This window comes from Cebus imitator, unplaced genomic scaffold (assembly GCF_001604975.1).
Source record: "Cebus imitator isolate Cc_AM_T3 unplaced genomic scaffold, Cebus_imitator-1.0 Scaffold208, whole genome shotgun sequence".
Classification (NCBI taxonomy): Eukaryota; Metazoa; Chordata; class Mammalia; order Primates; family Cebidae; genus Cebus; species Cebus imitator.
The window spans coordinates 3,097,294-3,122,245 of record NW_016107523.1 but is presented as its reverse complement, the minus strand read 5'-3'; the positions used below and the strand labels follow the sequence as shown (position 1 = coordinate 3,122,245).

The window sequence follows — 24,952 nt, the reverse complement described above, 5'->3', positions numbered from 1 at the left end:
GATTTTAATTTTAAAAGGTGGCAGGTTTTACAAAGCTGTTGGGTGGGTAATTTAGGGATATTTGATCGAATGTATGTGGGCTTATTTGAAAGAGGATGGTATGAAAAAGAGAATGGCATGGGCTGGTGGGGATGAAAATAATGTGGCACAGGTCAGGAGACAAGAGATTGTGCAGGCAGAAATAATAGCATTGCTAACTGCTTTCTGGATTGTCTTACTGCACTAAGAGCTTATCTTGGCTCTGATTATTCATTAATCTATATACAATGGCACCACATTTTAGAGAGCCTAATACCATACTACTAACTAGGAGGGCATTTCTTTCATCAATGCTCATACATATAAAAATACCTTTGTTAGTCTGCTAAATGATCAGAGACTTGGACAAATAACCTAAAGGGGATATTTTAAAAATTACATTTGTTTATTCTACCCATATAGTTTTCCTATAGAATGGCAGAGATTTAGAAAGTAACTTGTAGTAAAGTAGATAACAACTTCTTACACTAGAATTCAACTTCTATACATATACTTACAGGAAGAGATTAGAGATAAATAGATTAGACAGAAATTGGCTAATACTCAGTGTTTATATATACACTGAGCCACTCAAATCTCCCAAGTGTTTGTGAACTATATCTAGAGACCAACCAGAAAGATACAATCACAAAGCTAAATGTGCACACATTCATATCTTGAATATGCTGCTGATATTGCCTATCATGCAAGATAGTGTTGACCATCGGTTTATCACTAAGCATTCAAGTCCTTTATTAATTTTGGTAACAGTTTAGCAAAGCCATTAAGATTAGAAGCCCAACTTAACTTGCTGAATGGCTGTAAACAAGGCACTTAACTTCTCTGGGCTTCCAGGTACTCTTTGTGAAAATAAAAGATAAAGGTTAGCTGACACTGTCAGGTCCAATTCTGTGGCAAGGACCAACAGAAAAGTTGTAAATTTGAGGTACACAATAGCTTACCTATCTATATACTTTATATTTATGAAAAGCATATGTTTCTTAAAACAGCTTTTCCTCTGTGGGCAATTATCTAGCAGGGTTAAGTAAACCATGAGGTGGTATTTAATAGCACATTTCCACTAAATGTCAGACCTCTGGCTCTCACATCTGTTTTGAGTTACTCAAACAGCTGTCCAAAACAGCTGTAGCAACCATGAACTTTGTTTTTTTGTAACACAACAATGAGAACATGGATGGTAGCGTTAGAATAAAACTATGACGTTCTCTGAGACATTAGCCATGTCTTGGCAGAAACTTTCATGGCAAAAATCTCAAAAACTAAAATTTTTTGAAAGATAATTCAACTAGGCAAGAAAAACCGAGATTGGATAGATCAGTATTTTTAAACCACTGGTTCAGAAAATCCATTTAGTGGGTTGCAACCAGTATTTTGTTTTTAAATAAATAAAAGAGAAAAATAGCATGCATTATATGTAGCATGGAAGGCATCACTTGAAACTTTTGTTTCTGATCTTTGTATGCATATGCGACTGTAAACATGTGTGTGCATATGGTGGGTGTATATATACATGTACGTACATAAACACACATATAATTTACTTTATATTTTTACCCCAGTTTATGATGTAAAATGTTTCTCTGATATGGATAACGGTCAAAACAGAGTCAAAAGTGACTGTCCTGGATGTCAAAAGTGTTAAGATGATCTTTCCAGGCTCTTCCATTTGAAAGACTCTGTAATCCTGAGATGTTAAGTTTCTCAAGAATGTCTGCTTAATATCAGCCGAACACATCTACCAACTGGTAAGATGTTCCTACCAAACTTGACTATGTGTGTGTATCTATATACACACACACACATATATGCCATTTTTCAAATTATAAAAAAAGCTTCTAGTTGGAAATACAGTGTTCAAAAAACACTAGTGCATCAATAAGTAGCCTCATTTTTACAATAATGAAACTTTTTGTCCACTTGAATTTGGGGGAGAAAAAGGCCTGTAAGAAGGCTTAATTTAGCTGAAAGTAGCAAAACATAAGGAAATGCCAAGGTCACAGTATTAAAGAATGATCAGCCAGATCTTCCAATATCTTTGCGACTCTCCTATGTTTTTAGTTTAATTGTTTTGTTTTTTAAGAATGTGAATTAATTTTCTCAGGCCACAAGGGTACCAATGAGTAAGTAGAAACTTTATTAATGGAATTGGTATCGGACAAGACCTCCTTATCCCACGTTTGAGAACATAAATCAGCACTTAAGGCCTGAAATTCTTCCCTAAGCACTAAGTGAGTAAACACTATCCAGGTGGCCTGAATTGAGTTTCCCAAGTTTCCCATACAAGTAAGTAAATCAGCACCAGATATGCTAACTGCCAAATACCATATCAGAGGAGGTATATTTCTAGTATTCCAGGAAGCTTCTTCTACACCCATGTGGTATCTAGCTTTAAGGAGTCTAAAAGCAGTACGCAGAGAGACAGTGCAAAGGGTTTCACCTTATAGCTAATTCGGGTGGACCAGAGATGCAGGTACAAAAAGTCTAGGAAGTCACGGCTGCGTATAAGAAAGCAGAGCCATGAGCCTTGCTGAAGCTTCTTCTCTGTGAACCTCTTGTTTAGATGTGGAAGAAATGCCCAGGGTGCCAACAGGGCAGCCACCAACTTTCCACAGAGCAGGTAAACAAGCCACCAGTCTGGGGCCAGGATCATACAGTAATCAATTATTGTATTGCAACTGGAATTTCTTTGGAATTCTGCATCCCCAATTGGCCATGAGCACCTTGAAGGCAAGGAACTTGTCATTTCTTCCATCCGTAGTACCTTCACTGGTACATAGCAGGTGTTAGTAAAAGTGGGCAGGACAAAGTAATGAGGAGAAAGGTGAAAGCATTTGATTCTGTCAAGCCTGTGTATGGTCGTCTTCTTATGAATTATGACATCTAGAAGGAGGAGATACCTAAGACAGTCAGAATGGGGATGCGGGTGGTGGTGGGGGATGTGGAGGTGGGTGTAAGACAGATAAGATTTTTATCTGTTAAAATCAACACATCAGAGGCGCTCAGCAGTGAAAAGATGGCTGGTGCAGACATTTAAAATTAGCTTCCCCTGACAGTTCCTTAGCAACGCTGTACCAGAACATTATTGCTTTTAATGTGCACTGCACAACGTTTACTTGCAGATCAAATAGCTAGGAAATGGCTATTGTTAACTGACACTGAACAAAAAGATAGGAAAAGCACACTACTCAATACACCCTCCTCATTGCCCTTATGGAGAGGAACAAACAGCCCAGATTTCCTGCTGCCCGTCCCTCCCAGGCTGCCCATTAGAGGTGCCAATCACTGGCCACAAAGCCCTGTGTTTTATCCCTTTTGTTTCTCTAGGCTTTCCTTCTATTTGATCACAGGTGACTGCCACCATCCTTTTTATTCACTGAAGGAAGGCGAGACAGTGACTTTGTTTTATATGAGGGCAACAAACCATATAAATGCCCCCAGAACCGAAGAGTAGCAGCAAAATATCTTCTCGGATGAAGCAAGACATTTGAAGCTCATGAAAGCCAGTGTGAAAATTCTGTGGGGTAAAACGCTGCTTTTGTATGGGGGCAAAATACGCAAGGCCAAAATGATGAAGAGAAAGAAAAATATTAATGTCTTTCTTTGCTAAGCCTATATTCTATCTACTGAAGTAAAAAATAACAAACTACTCTATGAAGATTTAATTATCTCTAGATTTAAATAATGGAGATATAATTTTTAAATATAAAGGGCATCGGATTGCAAGTAAGAGATCACCACCACCACCACCGATCACTAGGCATGTTCTAGGCCTTGCTGTAGCATGTAGCAACCGTATGTCCCTGGCAAAGGCACCATCAGGGCATTAATTTCCTCATCTGTAAAAGTCACATAATGTACTTCAGCAAAAGGCATTTCATAATTAACTCTTCAGACTACTGTGTGAAACAAGTAAAATACCTGAAGACAAATAGAAGGTAGTATTTTTATTTCTGGAAACATGTTGACTTCACAGGTATTTGAATTCAGAATACTCCAAACCAGAAATTCACACTTAAAAATCAAATTTTTCCACCATGGACCCAAATTGCCATTCTGATATCACGTGTTGGCTTCCATATGGAAAATACACACACCAGTTGGGTATGGAAGCTAGTGTCCTGGTCCCAACAAATCTGAGTCCCTTCTAGGTATTGGAGCTTACCTCTTGAACTAGGGAAGGAGTTGTTGAGTTGCTCCATCACCTCCTCTAACCCTGTACTTGAGTCCTGGGGAGGACTGAGAAGATCTTCCTCACCTTAACAAAAACCAAAAACAAATAATAGAAAATTACATTTTTACAAAACAGAGAGAGATTAGAGAAAAGGGCCATAATTATATTTTAACACCATTATAAATTCATTTTACTGGCTTATAAATAACAAACCCCTCAAGCTTAATAATGAGGAAATAATTCTTTAAAGGGAAGAAGACTTCCACACTATAGTTTATATCATTATCCTTGAAGGAAAAAAAAAAAACAACTATCTTTTTAAAAGTTGACTAGAAGAATTACTTGCAATGTGTCCCGCATGTAGAAATGATAAATAGATAAGATAATGAATACTCTAAATACCGACTTGATCATTGAGCATTCTGTGCATGCAACAAAATATCACATGTACCCCATAAATATGTACAAATATTATACATCAGTAAAAACAGGCCAGGTGCGGTGGCTCATGCCTGTAATCCCAGGCCCTTGGGAAGCAGAGGTGGGAGGATTGTTTGATGCCAGGAATTTGAGAGCAGCCTGAGCAACACAGTGAGACCCTGACTCTATTTTTAAAAAAAATACAAAAAAATAAACTAAAATTAAAAATAATGAAAAAAAATAAGTCAATTGATAAAGGTAAAATTGACAAACTCTCTTTTGTGCCCCATTAACAAATGTGAAACTTTTTTGTATGTAATAAAATAATTACTACTGCACACTTTCAGTGCTGTCTCAACACAAAAGAATAAGAATCTTACATTTTATGCATTCACTTCATGAAAGTAAGAAGGGAGTCGAGACACTGAAGATTTTTTCGCTCTTTTGACATTTAACCACAAATATAAACAAAATTCAAGTACCTTTAAACTCCAATGTAATAGAATTAAAAATAGTGTGTGTCCTATAAAGGTAATGAAATATGAATATTCTAAAAACCGTAGATATGGTATATACTGGGATGTTATGTTCCTTTCCTCTTTGTTACTTGAGACTACTTTATCATAATTATCTTTTGGGTTTTATCAAGAAGAAATCTTAAAATTGTGACAATTTGTTTATGTGAGGAGAGAATGATGATATGGAAGCAAAGACACCTAGGGATGGATGATCTTCACTGGGAACGGAAATCCCCCTGCAGATTTTGTGTATCTGGGTCTCTATTTATTCATGTGTTAAAGAAATACACTTCAAACAGCATTTGCAAGTAAAAGGGTAATTAGGTGCAAACAAAATTAAACTTTAAAGGTCTTTTGCAACTAATTTTTCATCATAGACAAATCTGCCAGTAGTGAAAATAACTGCTATTCAAGCTCTATTTGTTCTGCACATTGTCACTTCGATCTAAAAGAAGACCTTGCTTTAGCAAGTCAACAATAATGCGCTTGCTTAGGGATAATCTCAGGTGTACATCTGACTTGGAAATGCTTTGGAAGCCAGTGACTAAATGACTTAAATATGCTTGTAATTTCCTTTGGTCTGTGCCACTTGGATTTTCATCTATGATTATAATCCTGCATTTATTCTTGGTTTTGATCCTTGTTTTTTACAGCACAAGCTAAAAGAATCATTGCCAATGCTAACCATTATGACACAATCATATTCTAGGTGGATGTGAGGCTGCATATTATTATTAGAATGGAGGGATAAGAACTTATGGTAGATAAAAAGTTTCAGACTACATGAGTCTCCTGGTAACGTACCACAGGAAAGCTCTTTGCAATATTAAAGAAATGGGTGCTGAACAATTAAGATCACAAAGCAGAAAAGGAAGAGTTACAAACTCTCTCCTCTTTCTCTCTCTTCCTCCCCTCTCACACACATGCACTATTTGCTTAAGTTTATGCCTTTAGAAAAAGAAGTGAAATTCAGTATCTTTAGTTTCTTTTTTCTGGCAGTTTTAAACTACCATTATCTGGTGAAGATGAAATGAATGAAATACTACCAAGACGAACAAGATCCTGACAACTGCAGGGCTGATTACATCTCTCTGTTCCATTACCGATGCAAATTTTTGCTGAATTGGGAAACATGAGGCATTTTTAATGGCAGTAAGTCCACTTTAGTGACAGTATGCCTTACAGAATAAATCAGAGCCAAGAGAGATGCTCATGAACATCGATGTTAATATTTCTGACAGTTTAATTACATCATATTGGAGCTCTAGGAACTCAATTGTACTCTGCTAAAATTCAGGTACAGTTCAATGAAGTGATTGGCATTCCTGTGTCTGAATTATTTCAAAGATCAAATTATAAAGTATAAACCTAATGATGTCAGCCAAGTTCATCTTCACAGATAAACCCTCTGTGAGCCTCTGAATGTCTAAGTATAATACAAATGTAAAATTGGCTTATTTGCTTTAATGGAAAACTTTAAAAATTTTTTTAAAATTATGCTTTAAGTTCTGGGGTGTATGTGCAGAACGTGCAGGTTTGTTACATAGGTATACACGTGCCATGGTGGTTTGCTGCATCTACCACCCTGTCATCTACATTAGATATTTCTCGTAATGCTATCCCTTCCCTAGCCCCCCACCCCCTGACAGGCCCCAGTGAGTGACGTTCCCCTCCCTGTGTCCATGTGCTCTCATTGTTCAACTCCAACTTATGAGTGAGAACATGCAGTGTTTGGTTTTCTGTTTTTGTGTTAGTCTGCTGAGATTGATGGTTTCCAGCTTCATCCATGTCCCTGCAAAGGACATGAGCTCATCCTTTTTGATGACTGCAACTGTGAGTCAATTAAACCTCTTTCCTTTATAAATTACCCAGTCTCAGGTAGTATCTCTATAGCAGTGTGAAAATGGATTAATACACCTATTATATTGTAGCTACATAGTGTATGATTAGACCAACCATAAATATTATATCTGGCTGGTTTGATGCCCACAATAGGGTTATCAGTCAGCTGTTGCTACATAACAAATAATCACAAAATTCTCACGTTGCGTATTTCTCATTCATGCATCTGCTGTTTGGCTGGACTTTTGCTGGCACTCAGCTGGACTTGACAAGTTGTGGTCTGGGTTCAGGTCTGTTCCACATGTCTCTCATCCTTCTTGGGCCAGCAAGCTACCTGGGCTATGTGCTTCTTTTGGCACATAAGCACAAGAGAGCAAGACCTACCATTCAGACATTCTATGCCTCTACTTTTGTCATACCTGCTTATATTCCATTTTCCAAAGCAGGTCATGTCAAATTCCCAGGCCAGAGAAGTACTGTTTTTCCAACTCTTGTTCACTCTACTTTATCTACATTGAACTTCTTGCTGTACTTGAGCAAGCCAATCACACTCCCCTCTCAGGGTCTTTGCATTTGCTGATCCTTCTATCTGGAGCACTTTTCCCTCAAATATACGTGTACAGCTCACACCCTCAGCTCTTAAAAGTTTTTGCTCAACTGCACCTCATCAATGAGGACTTCCAAGACTCCACTTTCTGATAACTCTTTCTCATTGTCCCTTGCTAGCCCTCTCCTCAGAGTGTTTATCTCACCACTCAACATACCTATATAGTTTACTTATTTACTTGTTAAGCCTGTGTGCCTCCGAAGAACGAGAGTTTCATGGAGAGAGAGTGGGGGTGGGGTTTGTTTGTTTAATCCATGTTCAGTTAATTTTTATATAAGGGATAAGGAAGGGATCCAGTTTCAGCTTTCTGCGTGTAGCTAGCCAGTTTTCCCAACACCATTTATTAAATATGGAATCCTTTCCCCACTGCTTGTTTTTGTCAGGTTTGTCTGAGATGAGATGGTTGTAGATGTGTGGTGTTATTTCTGAGGCCTCTGTTCTGTTCCATTGGTCTGTATCTCTGTTTACAGCTGTATCTACAGTGAACAATATGCCAGGTACTGTTTAGTCATTTGAATATTTTATTCAAATATTTATTAAAATCTAACTATATTTGAACTGTTCAAATGACTGAACAGTGCCTGGCATATATAGATTTTAATAAATATTTGAATAAAATAATCTTACTGTTTCAAAACTTTTGTGGTTTAAGGCATAATATTCCATGGTATATACGTGCCACATTTTCTTTATCCACTTCATCATTGATGGGCATTTGGGTTGTTTCTAAGTCTGCTATTGTGAACAGTGCCACAATAAACATACATGTGTGCATTTGTCTTTATAACAGAATGATTTATAATCCTTTGGGTCTATACCCAGTAATGGGATTGCTGGGTCATATGGTATTTCTGGTTCTAGAGCCTTGAGGAATCGCCACACTGTCTTCCACAACAGTTGAACTAATTTACATACACACCAACAGTGTAAAAGCGTTCCTATTTCTCCACGTCCTCTCCAGCGTCTGTTGTCTCCTGATTTTTTAATGATCATCATTCTAAGTGGTGTGAGATGGTATCTCATTGCGGTTTTGATTTGCATTTCTCTAATGACCAGTGACGATGAGCTTTTTTTCATATGTTTGTTGGCTGCATACATGTCTCCTTTTGAGAAGTGTCTGTTCATATCCTTCACCCACTTTTTGATGGGGTTTTTGTTTTTACTTACTTATTCAACAAGAAAATATTTACTGAATTCCAACTGCACACAACAGACTTGCACAGCCCTTATCCCTACTTCACTGATTCAATGCCTGCTCAAATAGCATACTGTTAGTGTTTGAGGGATTCTAAAATTAGTTGATGGCAATTCTTTAACATTTAAACTTGATTGTACTCTAAGGTGATTTCCATAAACACGCATAAATAATAGATGTTGGTGTGGATGTGGTGAAAACAGAACACTTATACACTGCTAGTGGGAATGTAAACTAGTACAATCACTATGGAAAACACTATGGAGACTCCTTAAAGAACTGAAAGCCAAGCTACCATTTGATCCAGCAGTGCCACTACTGGATATATACCCAAAGAAAGGAAGTCATTATGTGAAAAATTAACTTGCATATGCATGATTATAGCAGCACAATTCAAAACTGCAGACGTATGGAACCAGCTTAAATGCCTGTCAACCAACGAGTGGATAAAGAAAATGCAACTACTACTCAGCCATAAAAAGGAACAAAATAATGGCATTCACAGCAACCTGGTTGGAGGTGGAGACCAGTATTCTAAATGAAGTAACTCGGGAATAGAAAACCAAATATTGTATGTTTTCACTTATAAGTGGGAGCTAAGCTATGAGGATGCAAAGGCATAAGAATAATACAGTGGACTCTGGGAACTTGTGGGGAAGGGTGGGATGGGGGTGAAGGATAAAAGACTACACGTTGGGTACAGTGTACACTGCTTGGGTGATGTGTGCCTCGAAGTGTCAGAAATCACCATGGAAGAAATTATACACGTAACGAAACATTACCTGTTCCCTGAAAACTATTGAAATAATAAAAAGAAAAATAATGTTTCTGGGATTATTAGCTATTTAGTCTTCCTGGCTTGTCTGAATGTGGTCCAAATAAATCACTGAAACATTTTTCAAATAAGAAAAGACATAGTCGAAGTTAAATAGTACCATGATATAGCATAATATGATAGTCTCCTTTAATCACTGCTAAAGTGAAGAAAAAATAAGTAGGATGACTCAATTTAATCTGAGAAAAAAGAAAAGGAATGCTTTGCCATGGCAAGATATTCTTCAGTCTTCTGAAACATAACGATGGTTTCAGATCCCTTTCTTGAAGGGATATCCCATCTGACTCACTTCCCTTTCTTTGATTCAAATGGTTCTGTTTGCTTAAAAAGTGATCGTAGCCAGAACCTATGCAGCCTATGCAGAATAGACAAAATAATCACTCCTGTGATTTTGTCTGAATCTAAACAAATTATTTTCTTTTTTAGAAAAGGAGTTGTGTACAAGAAATTATTTTTTTCTTATAAAGGGGGCTGTGTGTGTGAGCAAATATGCCCATCAACAATTTTCTTTGAATTTTAACCAATTTCCAACTTGATGTGTATTTCCTGCCTTTCTCCAGTTTTGTGTTTTTTTTTTTAGAAGAAAAAGTAAAATGATTTATCAAATACCCAATATTTGGCTTAATTTTTTCCCTTATGGATATAGAACAGATGCTTTCAATTTCAGACATAAATTCTAGGTGTAACATCTTTAATATATTATGGTGTACAGTATTGTTGCTGGTTATTAGCTGATCAGTTGTGAATGGTCATGAAAGATACTGAAACTAGTAGCTAAATTTCTGAAATGTGTAGGCTTTTCCATGTGTACACAAGAATGTATTATGCTTGATTTCCGAAATATTAACACAACAAGCACTTTACTGATTGTTTTTGTTGCACAGGGTGTCCTCATATAGTAATGACAATGAGCAAGACTTACATCCTGTCCCTAAGGAGCTTAAGTTCTAGGGAGTTGTAGGCAGAAGAAAGTACTAGTAACTGTCTGAAAACATGGCCGGGCGTGGTGGCTTGTGCCTGTAATCCCAGCACTTTGGGAGGAAGAGAAGGGTGAATTATTGAGGTCAGGAGTTCAAGAACAGCTTGGCCAACATGGGGAAACTGCACCTCTACTAAAACTACAGGAAAATTAGCCAGGCATTGTGGTGGGCCTGTAATCCTGCCTACTGGGGAGGCTGCGGCAGGAGAATCGCTTGAACCTGGGAGGTGGAGGTTGCAGTGAGCCAAGATTGTGCCACTGCACTCCAGCCTGGGCAATAAAGTAAAACTCTGCCTCATACAAAAGAAAAAACAAAAACAAAAAAACAGAATGATATAACGCGTAAGTTTCAAAAGCAAACTGAGTGAAAAGATAGGATGCTATATTTCAGGTTAAGAACATAATGAACTCAAGGCCAAAGAGAACATTTATTTATTCTGTTGTCAAACAGAAGCCATAAAATGCTTAGGGAGGGGAATAATATAATTTGAATGGCAGAAGAGGAACTGGAAGTATCTGTAAGATAGCTTGGAAAGGAAGAGAGACCAAAGACAGAGAAACCAATTAGGAAAGTATTCATATTGTCTGTTCCAGTAATACATGATGAGGGCTAAATTTGGGCAGAAGTAGCTGATTTGAAGACTTTTGCTCTTTGTTATAAGTACCATAACAGACTGACCTTGGTGACTGGATTGATGGTGGTGGACCATGGCTAAGGAAGGCAGGTAAGGGAAGAAGGTGTAGAAAATGACTTTGTGTAGATTGGGAAATTGGAAGAGATGTTTCAAAGGTTGATCATGATTTCAGATTTGGCTGTATTTCTATTTATAATTTTATCCAGAATATTAATTTTGGCCTCATAAAATGAGTTAGGGAGGATTCCCTCTTTTTGTTTGGCATAGTTTCAGAAGAAATGGTACCAGCTCCTCTTTGTACCTCTGGTAGAATTTGACTGTGAGCCTGTGGTCCTGGCCTTTTTTTGGTTGGTGGGCTATTAATTGCTGCCTCAATTTCAGACGTTGTTATTGGTGTATTGAGGGATTCGACTTCTTCCAAGTTTAGTCTTGGGAGGGTGTCAGTGTCCAGGAATATATCCATTTCTTCTAGATTTACTGGTTGATGTGCATACAGGTGTTGGCAGTTTGTATTTCTGTGGGATTGGTGATGATATACCCTTTGTTATTTTTTATTACATCTATTTGATTCTTCTCTCTTTTCTTCTTTATGAGTCTGGCTAGTGGTCTATTTTGTTGATCTTGTCAAAAAACCAGCTCCTGGATTGATTTTTTTTTTCTTTGAAGGGTTTTTTGTGTGTCTGTCTCCTTCAGTTCTGTTCTTAGTTATTTCTTGTCTTCTGCTAGCTTTTGAATTTGTTTGTTCTTGCTCCTCTAGTTCTGTTAATTGTGATGTTAGGGTGTCAATTTTAGATCTTTCCTTTCTCCTATGGGCATTTAGTGCTATAAATTTCCCTCTAGACATTGCTTTAAATGTGTCCCAGAGATTCTGGTACATTGTGTCTTCGTTCTCATTGGTTTCAAAGAAGATGTTTATTTATGACTTCATTTCACTATCCAGTCCTCATTCAGGAGCAGGTTGTTCAGTTTCCACGTAATTGTGTGGTTTTGAGTGAGTTTCTTAATCCTGAGTTCTAATTTGATTGCACTGTGGTCTGAGAGACTATTACGATTTCCATTCGTTTGCATTTGCTGAGAGTGTTTTACTTCCAATTATGTGGTCAATTTTAAAATAAGTGTGATGTGGTGAGAAGAATGTAAATTCTGTGGATTTGGGGTGGAGAGTTCTGTAGATGTCTATTACGTCTGCTTGGTCCAGATGTTCTTTCAAGTCCTGGATATCCTTGTTAATATTCTGTCTCGTTGATCTAATATTGACAGCAGTATGTTAAAGTCTCCCACTATTATTGTGTGGGAGTCTAAGTCTCTTGCAGGTTTCTAAGAACTTGCTTTGTGTGTCTGGGTGCTCCTGTACTGGGTGCATATATATTTAGGAGAGTTAGCTCTTCTTATTGTATTGATCCCTTTAACATTATGTAATACCTTCCTTTGTCTCTTTTGATCTTTGTTGGTTTAAAGTCTGTTTTAACGGAGACTAGGATTGTAACCCCTGCTCTTTTTTTTGTTCTCCAGTTACTTGGTAAATATTCCTCCATCCCTTTATTTTGAGTCTATGTGTGTCTTTACATGTGAGATGTGTCTCCTGAATACAGCACACTGATGGGTCTTGACTCTATCCAGTTTTCTAGTCTGTGTCTTTTAATGGGGCATTTAACCCATTTTCATTTAAGGTTAATATTGTTATGTGCGAGTTTTATCCTGCTATTATGGATGCTAGCTCGTTATGTTGCCAGTTAGTTGATGTAGTTTCTTCACGGTGTCGATGGTCTTTATGATTTGTTATGTTTTTGCAGTGGCTAGTACTGGTTGTTCCTTTCCATATTTAGTGCTTCCTTCAGGAGCTCTTGTAAGGCAGGCCTGATGGTGACAAAATCTCTCAGCAGTTGCTTGTCCATAAAGGATTTTACTTCTCCTTCACCTATGAAGCAAAGTTTGGCTGGATATGAAATTATGGGTTGAAAAATTCTTTTCTTTAAGATGTTGAATATTGACGCCCACTCTTTTCTGGCTTGCAGGGTTTCAGCCAAGAGATCTGCTGTGAGTCTGATGGGCTTCCCTTTGTGGGTAGCCTGACCTTTCTCTCTGGCTGCCCTTGGCATTTTTTCCTTCATTTCAGCTCTGGTGAATCTGATGATTATGTGTCTTGGGGTTGTTCTTCTTGAGGACTATCTTTGTGATGTTCTCTGTATTACCTGAATTTGAATGTTGGCCTGCTTTGTTAGGTTGAGTAATATCCTGAAAAGTGTTTTCCAACTTGGTTTCATCCTCCCCATCACTGTCAGGTACCCTGATCAAACACAGATTTTGTCTTTTCACATAATTCCATATTTCTTGGAGGCTTTGTTCATTTCTTTTCATTCTTGTTTCTCTTATCTTGACTTCTTGCTTTATTGCATTGTGTTGATCTTCAGTCTCTGATATCCTTTCTTCCACTTGATTGATTGGCTATTGAAACTTGTGTATGCTTCATAAAGTTCTTGTGCTGTGTTTTTTAGCTCCATCAGGTCATTTATGTTATTCTCTAAACTGGTTATTTTAGTTAGCACTAAACTGGTTATTCTAGTTAGCATTTCATCTAACCTTTTTCAAGGTTCTTAGTTTCCTTGCATTGGGTTATAACATGCTCCTTTAGCTTGGAGAAGTTTGTTATTACCCACCTTCTGAAGCTGGCTTCTGTCAATTCATCGAACTCATTCTTTGTTCGGTTTTGTTCCCTTGCTGGCAAGGAGTTGTGATCTCTTGGAAGAGAAGCAGTGTTCTAGTTTTTGAAGTTTTCAGCCTTTTTTGCAGTGGTTTCTTCCCATCTTCATGGATTTATCCTGAAAAGTGTTTTCCAACTTGGTTTCATCCTCCCCATCACTGTCAGGTACCCTGATCTGAGTGGACGTCCTTTCTGTTGATGTTGAAACTATTTCTTTCTGTTTGTTAGTTTTCCCTCTGTCAGGCCCCTCTGCTTCAGGTCTGCTGGAGTTTGCTGGAGGTCCTCTCCAGGCCATGCTTACCTGGGAATCACCAGTAGGGGCTGCAGAACAGCAAAGGCTGCTGCCTGTTCCTTCCTCTAGTAGCTTCATCCCAGAAGGGTACCTGCCGAATGGCGGCCAGAGAGTTCTCCTGTATGAGATGTCTGTCTGCCCCTACTGGGGGATGCCTCCCAGTCAGGATACATGAGGGTCAGGGAGCTGCTTGAGGAGGCAGTCTGTCACTTATGAGACCTTGAATGCTGTGCTGGAAGGTCCACTGCTCTCTTCAGAGCTGCCAGGCAGGGATGTTTAAGTCTGCTGAAGTTGTTCCCATAACTGTCCCTTTTCCCAGGTGCTCTGTCCTAGGAAAGTGGGGGCTTTATTTATAAGTCCCTGATGGGCTGCTGCCTTTTTTTTCTGAGATGCCTTGTCCAGTGAGGAGGGAGTCTAGGGACACAGTCTGCCTGCAGAGGCCTTGCTGAGCTGCCATGGGCTCTACCCAGTTCAAACTTCCCAAGGCTATGTTTACACTGTGTTGTTAAAGTTGCCTACTGGAGCCTCAGCAATGGCGGAAACCCCTCGCCCCCACTGAGCTGGACCATCCGAGGTCAAGCACAGACTGCTGTGCTGGCTACGAGAACTTCAAGCCAGCAGATCTTATCTTGCTGGTCTTCCTGTGGGTGGGAACTGCCGAGTCAGAACACTTGGCTCCCTGGCTTCAGACCCCTTTCTGTGGGAGTAAAAGGTTCTGTCTCAATGGTGTTCCCAGTGCCACTGTGGTATGAAAAAAAAAATACTGCTGTGGCTAGTTCGGTGTCTTCCAAATGGTTGCCCAGTTTTGTGCTAGAAACCCAGGGCCCTGGTGTTGTGGGCACCAGAGGAAATCTCCTGGTCTGCAGGTTGTAAAGACCATGGGAAAGGCACAGTATCTAGGCCACAGTGCAGGGAACAGTTCCTAATGGCTTCCCTTGGCTAGAAGAGGGAGGTCCTTGGCCCCTTGCATTTCCCAGATGAGCTGAACACCCCACCCTGCTTCAGCTTGCCCTCCTTGGGCTGCACCCACTGTCCAACCAGTCTCAATGAGATGAACCAGGTACCTCAGTTGGAAATGCAAAGATCACCCACCTTCTGGATGGACACAGGGAGTGGAACATCACACACCGGGGCCTGCTGGGAGGTGAGGGGCTAGGGGACGGATAGCATTAGGAGAAATACCTAATGTAGATGATGGGGTGATGGATGAAGCAAACCAACATGGCACGTGGATAACTATGTAACAAACCTGCACGTTCTGCTCATGTACCCCAGAATTTAAAGTACATTAAAAAATAATGTTAACTGGTGGAATTGGAGGCACTGAATTTAAACTCTATATTAGATAACAGTATTGTTCATTTTTCTGGGTGTGATATTGTGCCTATGTAAGAATATCTTTTATCTTAGGAGACGCATATTCAAGTGTTTAGGGGTGAAGTGTTATGTATGAAACACAGCCATTGGGTGGATAAGTGAAATAAAAAACAAAAACTATATACACACATAAATATGAATAAATATGCACATAAAATATAAATGCATACAGTATATATAAAGATGTTAACATACAGATATACATAAATGTTAATCTAAATATATGCAATCCCTTTAACAACACCTAAATGTAAGAGTACATACATAAATAGATATAAAGCAAATGTGGCAAACTGTTAAATTAATTGCAATTTTGCCATAAGTTTGAAATTATTCTAAATAAAAAGCTAGGAAGCGATCATGTCATAAACCTCAAATGCACATGATAAAATTTACTTTTTAAAGAGCAAAGGAATGGTTTAATATTTAAATGAATAAAATGCTTCAAAAAACAGCAATCTAGTGGAAAGTTAGGAGTCATCAGTGGTAAAGAGTTGTTAGGACATCACAGATTTGTGTATGGAGCCCCTGAGAGCCAACAGAGGATAAACACCGTTAATTTTTATTTTGTTCTGTATTTCCTTCCTCTAATAGAAGGTAAGTTTCATTAGCACATTCTCAGTAAGAAATGTACAGAACACAAAGTGTACATAGAGACTCAGTGATAAGTATTTCATGGCTTGAGGAAATATGTTGACTCTTTAGACACATCACCTAGTGTGACTTCTCTCATGTTTCACTTAAAAGAAAATCATTGGGGTTGTATATTTAAATGATGCAACTCCATCCAGAATGTGGTTCAGCAAATCCTGGCCTTATCATCTATCAAGCCTTTAAAGCACAAGGATCCACACTGTATTTATTTAAACAACTGTATGCATCCTTCAAGAAGATGGCAAGGTTTTTTTTCCTTTTTAAATGAATTTAGCTTATGCAGTTTGATATTGTTTGGTTCTGTGTCCTCACCTAAATCTCAAGTTGAACTGTAGCCCCCACATGCTGTGGGAAGGATCCGGTGGGAGGTGATTGGATCATGGGGGCGGTTTCCCCCATGATGTTCTCATAATAGTGAGTGAGTTTGCACAAGATCTGATGGTTTCAAAGTGTGGCAGTTTTCCCCTCGCTTTCTCTCTCCTGCTGCGATGTAGCACATGCCTTGCTTCCCCCCTTCACCTTTCCCCACGATTGTAAATTTCCTGAGGCCTCACCAGCCATGTGGAACTGTGAGTCAACAGACCTCTTTTCTTCATAAATCACCCACTCTCAGGTAGTTCTTTATAGCAGTGTGAAAACAGACTAATACACAGTTCAAGAAAAAGTACCTTTGAATTCAGTCTTTTCTTTCAGACGACAAATTTAACAACACAGCTTATCCATTTAGTATCAGCAAGTTATCTCTTAGCTTAACTCAGCCACTGGAATATAGCACTTTTGTCCTGGTATTCAGTACTACCATGATCTTTTTAGCTCCACAAATCATCAGGCCCATATCCTAATGTGCTCTTTAATTTGGGTGCTTTAACAGGTATGCTGCCTATTCCCCATTGTGAACAGCCTAAATAATTAATGCTTTTAAGCACCCAGGGCTCTGAATCTCACCACTAAAATATGTGACTTAGTTTCATATGCTTTACTTACTTTAAAAAGGGGGGAAATCCTGAAGTAGAAAAAAAAGACGTCGTAAAGCACAGTTGTTTTCAGAATTTACAGACTTTGCAAAGGTGTACAATAGTTTTTAATGTACTGTGTTATCACTTACAATCCCAACAGTTTATTAGCTATATTCAGATCTCAGGTGGACAGAGATAATGTGACGCAGACATTGCTTTAAATCACGGAGGTGTAGTAAATTCTGGAAAACAACCTCAAACATTTCCTTTTCCTTCTCAAAGAAATCAAAACCTGGCTTTCCTACAAGGTTTGACTTCTCCGGAAGAGGATGTGCTTCTTCCCAGTGCTCCAGGTTCTTGAACTTCATCACAATTGTTTCAATCACCCTGCCTCTTTTCTCAAAAATGTTCGCCTCCTTAGAGCCCTCATCCACCTTCCTCAACATCTTTTCCATCTGGGTCTACCACTGTCATCACAGTAAGGACCTCAGCCCCTGCTGATAAGTTCAGCAACCTTGGTCTCCTCAACTGCATGGACTACACTCCTTGCCGCTCAGTGATCTCAAAGTAAATCTTCAGCAGCTCACTGGGAGGCACCATCTTAGATGTAGAAATTGCTTGAAAGCATTTTACTTCCATGATATCCAACTTTTGAATTTTCCTGACTGTGATCTCCAAATTTTTCATCATAAAACTCACCCACATCCCTAACTTTTCCTTTCTGTCCTATCCATTTTGGTTAGGCACTTTGCCTCTCTTTATTCTACCCTCATGGAAAATCTCAAGTATGAAATGAATTCCTCAACACATCATCATAGCAGGCAATACAGCTGTAAGTGTACGGAATCAATGAGTCACAGGTCTTTTCTGTTCTGTGAGGTAAGATTGAGAGGGTCAAGTATAACCAGTTTAGGACCCAGGGAAAAGTAAGGATAGAGGATGGAGCTGACTCATACTGGGCTCCATGAGAGAAATGAGGGAGGTGGACCAAGCATTTGTAGATAAAACCCTCTATTGTCTAGCCAGACACAGCAGGAAAAAAACAATGAGCAGCTGGCTAGCAACCCCTATTCTAGCTATTCATTACCACTGTAAAATGCCCTACTCTCATTTTGACCTTTGATCATCTAAGCCTCATCAGCTCCATGTTTCTTAAAACCTAGTTCTAAGAAAGCTGCTGACCATTCCTCAACAAATTCATCCAACTTTTGCCTAAGTCGTCTTTCTTGGTAATGTTTCAAAAGTGTTTTCGTTTTCCTTAATCCTCATTCATTTTAAGATTACCTAGTGTTTCTTTACATTGAAACGACAGAAGTTTCCCAAGTTTCCTTCTTCTCTTGGCTGAAAATGCTTTCTCAAAATTACCCAATAGTGACCCAATAGATTGTGATTTATTTAAATTTCCATTGAGCTCTCTTTACCATTTCACCTTTTCATCGCATCTTCCTTGAACCTTACCCTATTTCCCCATGGCACTGAATCGGAGCACCTGTGTTATAGATTTCTCATCTCACATCCTTCAGCAATCAATTCTATGAAACTCATTCTCAAATCTCTGCAGTCTGCCCTCTTACCTCAGGTATAGATCTGTATCTTAATTTCTTTCTGGACATGACTTAGAAGACCCATCAATTTCTCAAACACATTATGTCCACAATCAAAAGTTTCACTATCTTCTTCCAACCAAATCCTTTCCCCTCATTCTTCTTAAAATTTGCAGTCAGTTCCCAGACCCTGGCAACTCTATAGAACAGTCTCACAGTCCTCTCCTTCCATGTCTCTCAAGTGTAGGCCCTCAGAACTTACAAGTCTTGGCCTTGGCGACTGCCTCCTAACTGGTCTTCTCACCTATACTAGTTTTCTGTGGGCCAGATAGAGCTGCCCAAATACACCTTTTCAGAAATTTCTTTTTAGATCTTTTTCATCTGGTACATGATTTTCAGTGGCTCCCTGATACCAAAATGAATCAAACACCTCTGGCCAAACATTCATACCACTATAATGTGACTCCACCTTTCTTCAGATACCAAAATCTGAGAGTAGTTAAGACACTTACCCATGGATTCTGAAGTTTGACTGCCAACCACTCGGAGCAGCATAGGCTGACTGCTGTCGGACCTCTGTAGAGAGGTCGAAGGAGAGGACACCGTTGTGCCATTCACTTTGGCCTCCGCCTGGGGCTAAGCCATCCAAAAGAAAATAGAATTAATTTTCTTAATAAACACACAAATGTATAAATATAAAAATATTATAGACACTCAAGACTCATAAATTTTGACCCTTCCTACTTTAGAAGCCCTCCCAAAGATGGTTTAATTTGGGATATTTCACTGTTGATATAATCCATGGATACTGTCTTTGTATCTGAAGTATCCCTTATAAATTTGAGAAAAAATTAGAGCTACACGGAAGACTGTTAATCATTACATTAAATAACTGGAAGATTTAGAAGGTTGTGAGAACAGTAAGACTGTGAGATCTCAAAAATGTAATGGAAAATTCGTGACTTTGTGGAGTATTAAGTAACAAGACAGAACATATCTCAAAATTTAAAATTCACAGAAAGCCAGAACTGTGTCCAAGTAGGTTCTTTTACGATGCAGTATCTTGCTAGGTTTTCAGTGGAGGCTTAAAGAATTATGTGTCAGGGATTAAGAGAAAAAAAACCACAAAGGTATACAAGAAATTATAACTAATTGTAAGTGAAAGAGTTCCATTTCAAGAAGTAAAATATTCACTTTTAGAGAACTAGTGGAAACCTCTGGGCATTTTTTTCCCAAGATGTATTTCAAATTGGTCAAGAAAAAAACACTTTGGTAGGAAACAATATTGAACAAACAGAAAAAAGACACATTAGTTTTTTTGTGTCCTCTACTTCTATCCCTTGATACCTATCACTTTGCCAGGCACATACCAAGCACTTAAGAACTGATCCTTGTTGCACCTATAAAAACTGCTTTGAAGTTTAGTTTTGTTTAAGAGGGGAAAATGAATGTTTGTAAAAATCCCATCTCTCTCCTCACTTGCTCCAGCAGCTGCCTTAGCCTATGTAACTGTGACTCCAGTTGTTTATTGTGGTCTTCCAGGATTTGCATCCTGGCTTCCAGGCGGCCTTTGTGTTGACGCAGTAGCTTGGCCTCAGCAATGAGCTCAGCATCCCGGGGACTCTGGGGAGAGGTGGGCATCATTTCAGGAGGGGACGGCAGTGGGGACAGGCCTTTATGTTCATGCTGCTGCTTTAGACGGTCATATTCTGCTTGCAGATTCCTGTTGGCATCAAAGAAGTAAAAAATAAAAAAAAAAAAAAAAAAAAAAAAAAAAAAAAAAAAAAAAAAAAAAAAAAAAAAAGAAAAAGAAAAAAAGAAATTTGAATATCATCGCCAAATTTTATATACCATGGTAGATAGATGCATCTGACTGCCACCAAAGAACAGCAAGCAAAAGAGAGGCACTAATGAATGGTTTTAATGATGACAATCTTACCAGTGCTAAAAGAACAAACCAAAATTTGAAGCTTTCGTCTGGTGTGTGAAGGGAGCCATGCTTTTCATTTTTTTATGTTATGCTAAAAGCCTCATGAGTGCTATGTTCAGATAAGTAAGCAGCAAAGGATTTAATCACTTTGTAAATATTTCTTTATGATGTCATGAGGTTAAAAATGTTACACCTCTATCAAACACTTTGGTTTGCTTTAAACATTAGCAAATATTTTCAACAGAAATGTATAATAGAGTAAGGATACCCATGTACCCACCACCTCGCCTTGATAAGTTTATCATTTGCCATGTTTTCTTCAAAAGTTTTTTGAAGAAATAAAATATAACAGCCAAAGCAGAAGCTCCCTCATGTGCCCGCGTCAACGCCGTACCATTCTCTCCTCCCCATTGCCCTCAAGGAGATAATGCCACACTGAATTTCATGCCCAGTGTTACCATGAATGTATCCACAAATACTAGGTTGAGCTTAAAAAAGATGCTGATGTTTGCCTGTATTTTTCTTTCCCCGACAGAAACACCCATTTTATGTGATTCAATCTAATAGCATTATTTTGCGTGTTCTTAAATTTAAAATTTAAGAACTTCATGTTTAAGAATATACATACCGTTCTAAGAGTTGCTTTTTGCCTTCAACACCATTTTGGAAATTTCTCCAGGTCGATACATAATAGTGTGCTATTTTACTGCTGTAAGGTATTATTATTCTGTTGCTTGAATATGCCAACAATATTGTCCTGTCCACAGACATTTAGGTTGTTTCCAACTTTTCACTATTATAAACAATGATGCAGTGAACTTCTTTTTTATACCTGTCTCCTTGGATACCTGTTTAAGAGATTCTTTACAGAATATAGTTTGATGTGGAACTGTTGGATCTTAGCAACATCTTCAACATTGCTACATGTCACCATATTGCTCTGGGTGACAAATCAGTGGTTTTACCGATTTACTCTCTTTTCAGTAGTGAATGAGGTTTTCCATTTGGCCCACCTCCTCATCAAATACTTGGTGTTATCAAATATTTAAGTTTTAGCTAATCTGATGGGAGCATTTTAACTTGCACACCCCTGATTACTAGTGAGGTTAAACTTCTTCCATGTTAACTGGCTTTTCATGCTTCTTTTACCCATTTACCTACATTTTAAAGTTTAAAATTTTGATTTTCACATTTAAGACTTTAATTTACCCAGGATCTATTTTTGTGCTTGCTGTGAACATGCGATCTAATCTTACTTTCCCCCCACGGATAAACTATGAAGCCAGCCTCTGTCACTGTATAGTCCCTCTATTTCCCACTGATTTCTAACAATACCTCTGTAAAACATCAACTGTCCATAAATATGTAGGTGTGCTTCTGAGCTCTCTATTCTAGTCTGTGGGTCTATCTGTATATCCCTGTGCATATCCCACACTCCAGATGTAAATCAATTGAAATCTGATAGACCTTCCCAGCCCCACTTTGTTCTTCCTCAAAATTGTCTTGATTATTCTGACCCCTTAGATCTTCTCCATGATTTTAGTATCTATTTTTCTGATGTCATGAAAATCCTTCTTGAAATTTGAATTCATAGGTTACACTGTGAAGAACTAAGTTTCTAATAATTAAGCCTTCACATCCAAGAACACGGTGAAGTTCCTTACTTTGGTCTCATTTTATGTCCATTAATAATGTTTTACTTGTTATTCTTTTTTTCCCCTCTTGCTTTACAGTTCGATAAGTCTTTAATTTTTATTTTTAATGAATAGATGTAGGATTATACATTTCCTCCTTGGTACCACTTTAATTATATACCAAAAGTTTTGACACAAATCATCACTTGATTCAGTTCAGTGCCTTATGTTTTGTAATTCCTACTGTGGCTTTTTTTTAACCTAACCCACAGTCATTGGTATTTCCTAACATTTTTCACTTATCTGCTTATTGCATTTTTTATTTAATTGCATTTAATTAGAGAACACCTGTATGATACTGTTCCTTTGAAATTTAGCAATACTTCTTTTCATGACCTAGTTCATAGTCAGTTTTTAAAAATGTTCATGGAGTACTTGAAATAATGTGTATCTTTCCATTGGAAAGACAGAGTCTCTAACATAGTGTGCTGATTTTGTTGTTAAAGTTGTCTATATCATTATTTTTGATTATTTGTAGCAATTTTTGTTAGAGGAGTATTGAAATACAATTATGAATTTGTTAGTTTCTCCTTTTAATTCTATCATAATTCACTTTGTACACTTCTGGACTTATGTAGTTAGACGCACAGAAAATCTTGAAATGTTCCTGTACTGTACTTTTTGTTCCTAACAACAAAATGGAATAAAATTTATTGCTATACATTTTTAACAGAATTTTTTGATATAAATTTTATTCCATTTAAAGATTTCTATGGCGATTCCACTTTCTTTTGGTTATATTTGGTTAATGTCCAAATAAATACTATTAGCATATGCAAAGGTTCCAAATGCTTTAGGATTTACTGAGAATACGGTTTCAATTGAGGACACGTCTGACATTTGATGCCCAGTGACTGATTAGAACTCTTGACATCTTTCTTCTATTTGTGATAAATACCAAAATAAGAGGACAGATTTCTGTGGTTCACAGATGATATTTCATCAGGTGAGAGAAATTCCTATCCACAAATGTGGGGTCTCTCTATCAGTGAGAAGAGACATGAAATGTAAGTAGTGAGTAGCCAAGAAAAGTTTTCTCATTGTCCAGTCTGAGAAAGAAAGATCATCTCACGACCAGGTCTCCTAAATATTTTCTGTTGTTCCATACCCGGAATGAACATTCCACAGGGGACGGCATGTCATCCAAAATGCTCACTTTCAAAATGCTGGATCTCCACACTGAAGCAGAAAGAAAACCCAATCTTCTCTTGTTTTCCTTCATTTTATTCATTCTACCCAGCACTTAACATTACAAGCTTTCCAGGAATTTATTTACAGTCATGCAGAAAATCAATGTATGATCTTTTTCATCTATAGAAATAGAATCTCCTATCTGTACTGATTTAGATCCTATTGCTAGCAGTCTTCAAGGGTAGTTGTTTGTATAGTTTATTTCACCGCAATCTGCTTTGACAAAGCAGTGATGAGAAGAGATTCATCAAAGTAAGCATACTTTCAGCCAGATTCTGCACACAGGTCTTCTGGATGTGCACCAATGTATGTAACTGTCCATGTTAATTAAATCTAATTTCTGACAATTGGCAACCAGTTCAATGTTTCTGTGAACTAGAAGCAGACTCCAAAGTTCACAAGGTCTCATTCCATAGGAATTACTTTCTATTTTCCCCTCTTCATTAAAAGAAAACTTCAATGAAATGTTCTAACTGGCAACACTTTTTATGTAGAATCCCATTCAAATGTTTCTACCAGATTGGGTCATCCATGGTGTTCCTTTTGAAAACAGTTTATAGACATGGATTTCAGGATAGTACAACAAGCAATTACTGTCTTCCCACCTATTTTTCACAAAGGTGCTGACAGGAGACTGCCTTTTCTGAAGACATCTTCCTTGGTATCTTGATCCTGTGGGTTTAGTTGTTCACAAGGCTCTCCTTTTATGATTTATTTATAAGTATGCTTTTTCAAGAAGCATGGTTTAGTATATACAACACATTACATTTCTGCTTTGGTGTTTTCCAGTGAAAACCAGAAATGGCTCATTTTAATCAGACAAGGCCTCTCAAAGCTGAGCTGTAAAGAGTATCAATTGTTCCATGCAGGCCTTTCTTTCCTTCCCAGATGTTTGAAATTTCTCTGGGGAGAATGTTTCCTTAAAGACTCTCATCCTTCTTCAATTCTGGAAGATTCTCAGCTATTACAGCTTCAAATATTACCTCTCTACCATTTCCTCCATTCTCTTCTTCTGAAACCCCTCAAAGACACTCCTAAATAAACCTCTGAATTCTAGTAAGGTATATTGTAAAGCCTGTTGTCAATTCTCCATTTCTCCTAACTGCTCGTTTATATTAGGTTTTTCCTGTGAGTGCTGTGCCTAATAACATCCTCGGCATCATCTTCTAATTCCCTTGCCTTCTCTGACAGGGGCAAAGTCTAGAATTTATCCTATTGAGTTTAGTAACTTCAATGACTACAGTTTTTATGGCAAAGGTATCTTTTTTTTTTCAGACCTAGTTACATTTCATCCATCTCTGTTTCTTAGTTTCTTGTTATTTTAGTGAATGGTACCCTTTATGTCTTTAAGCATTTTTTTTTTTTTTTTTTT

General features: G+C 38.0%; 1 protein-coding gene across 14 annotated transcripts in view; it reads right to left on the bottom strand.

Annotated features, from left to right (window-relative positions):
• The window catches only part of DMD (dystrophin), a 2,133,401-nt gene that overhangs the window by 10,345 nt on the left and 2,098,104 nt on the right, over nt 1-24,952 (bottom strand). For all 14 annotated transcript variants that reach the window (XM_017548497.2, XM_037745683.1, XM_037745686.1 and 11 more), the window contains 3 exons: nt 20,245-20,488; nt 19,278-19,401; nt 4,202-4,294 (listed from right to left, as the gene is read on the bottom strand). In XM_017548497.2, the coding sequence (XP_017403986.1) occupies nt 4,202-4,294; nt 19,278-19,401; nt 20,245-20,488 (461 nt within the window). The remainder of the gene's footprint in view (nt 1-4,201; nt 4,295-19,277; nt 19,402-20,244; nt 20,489-24,952) is intronic.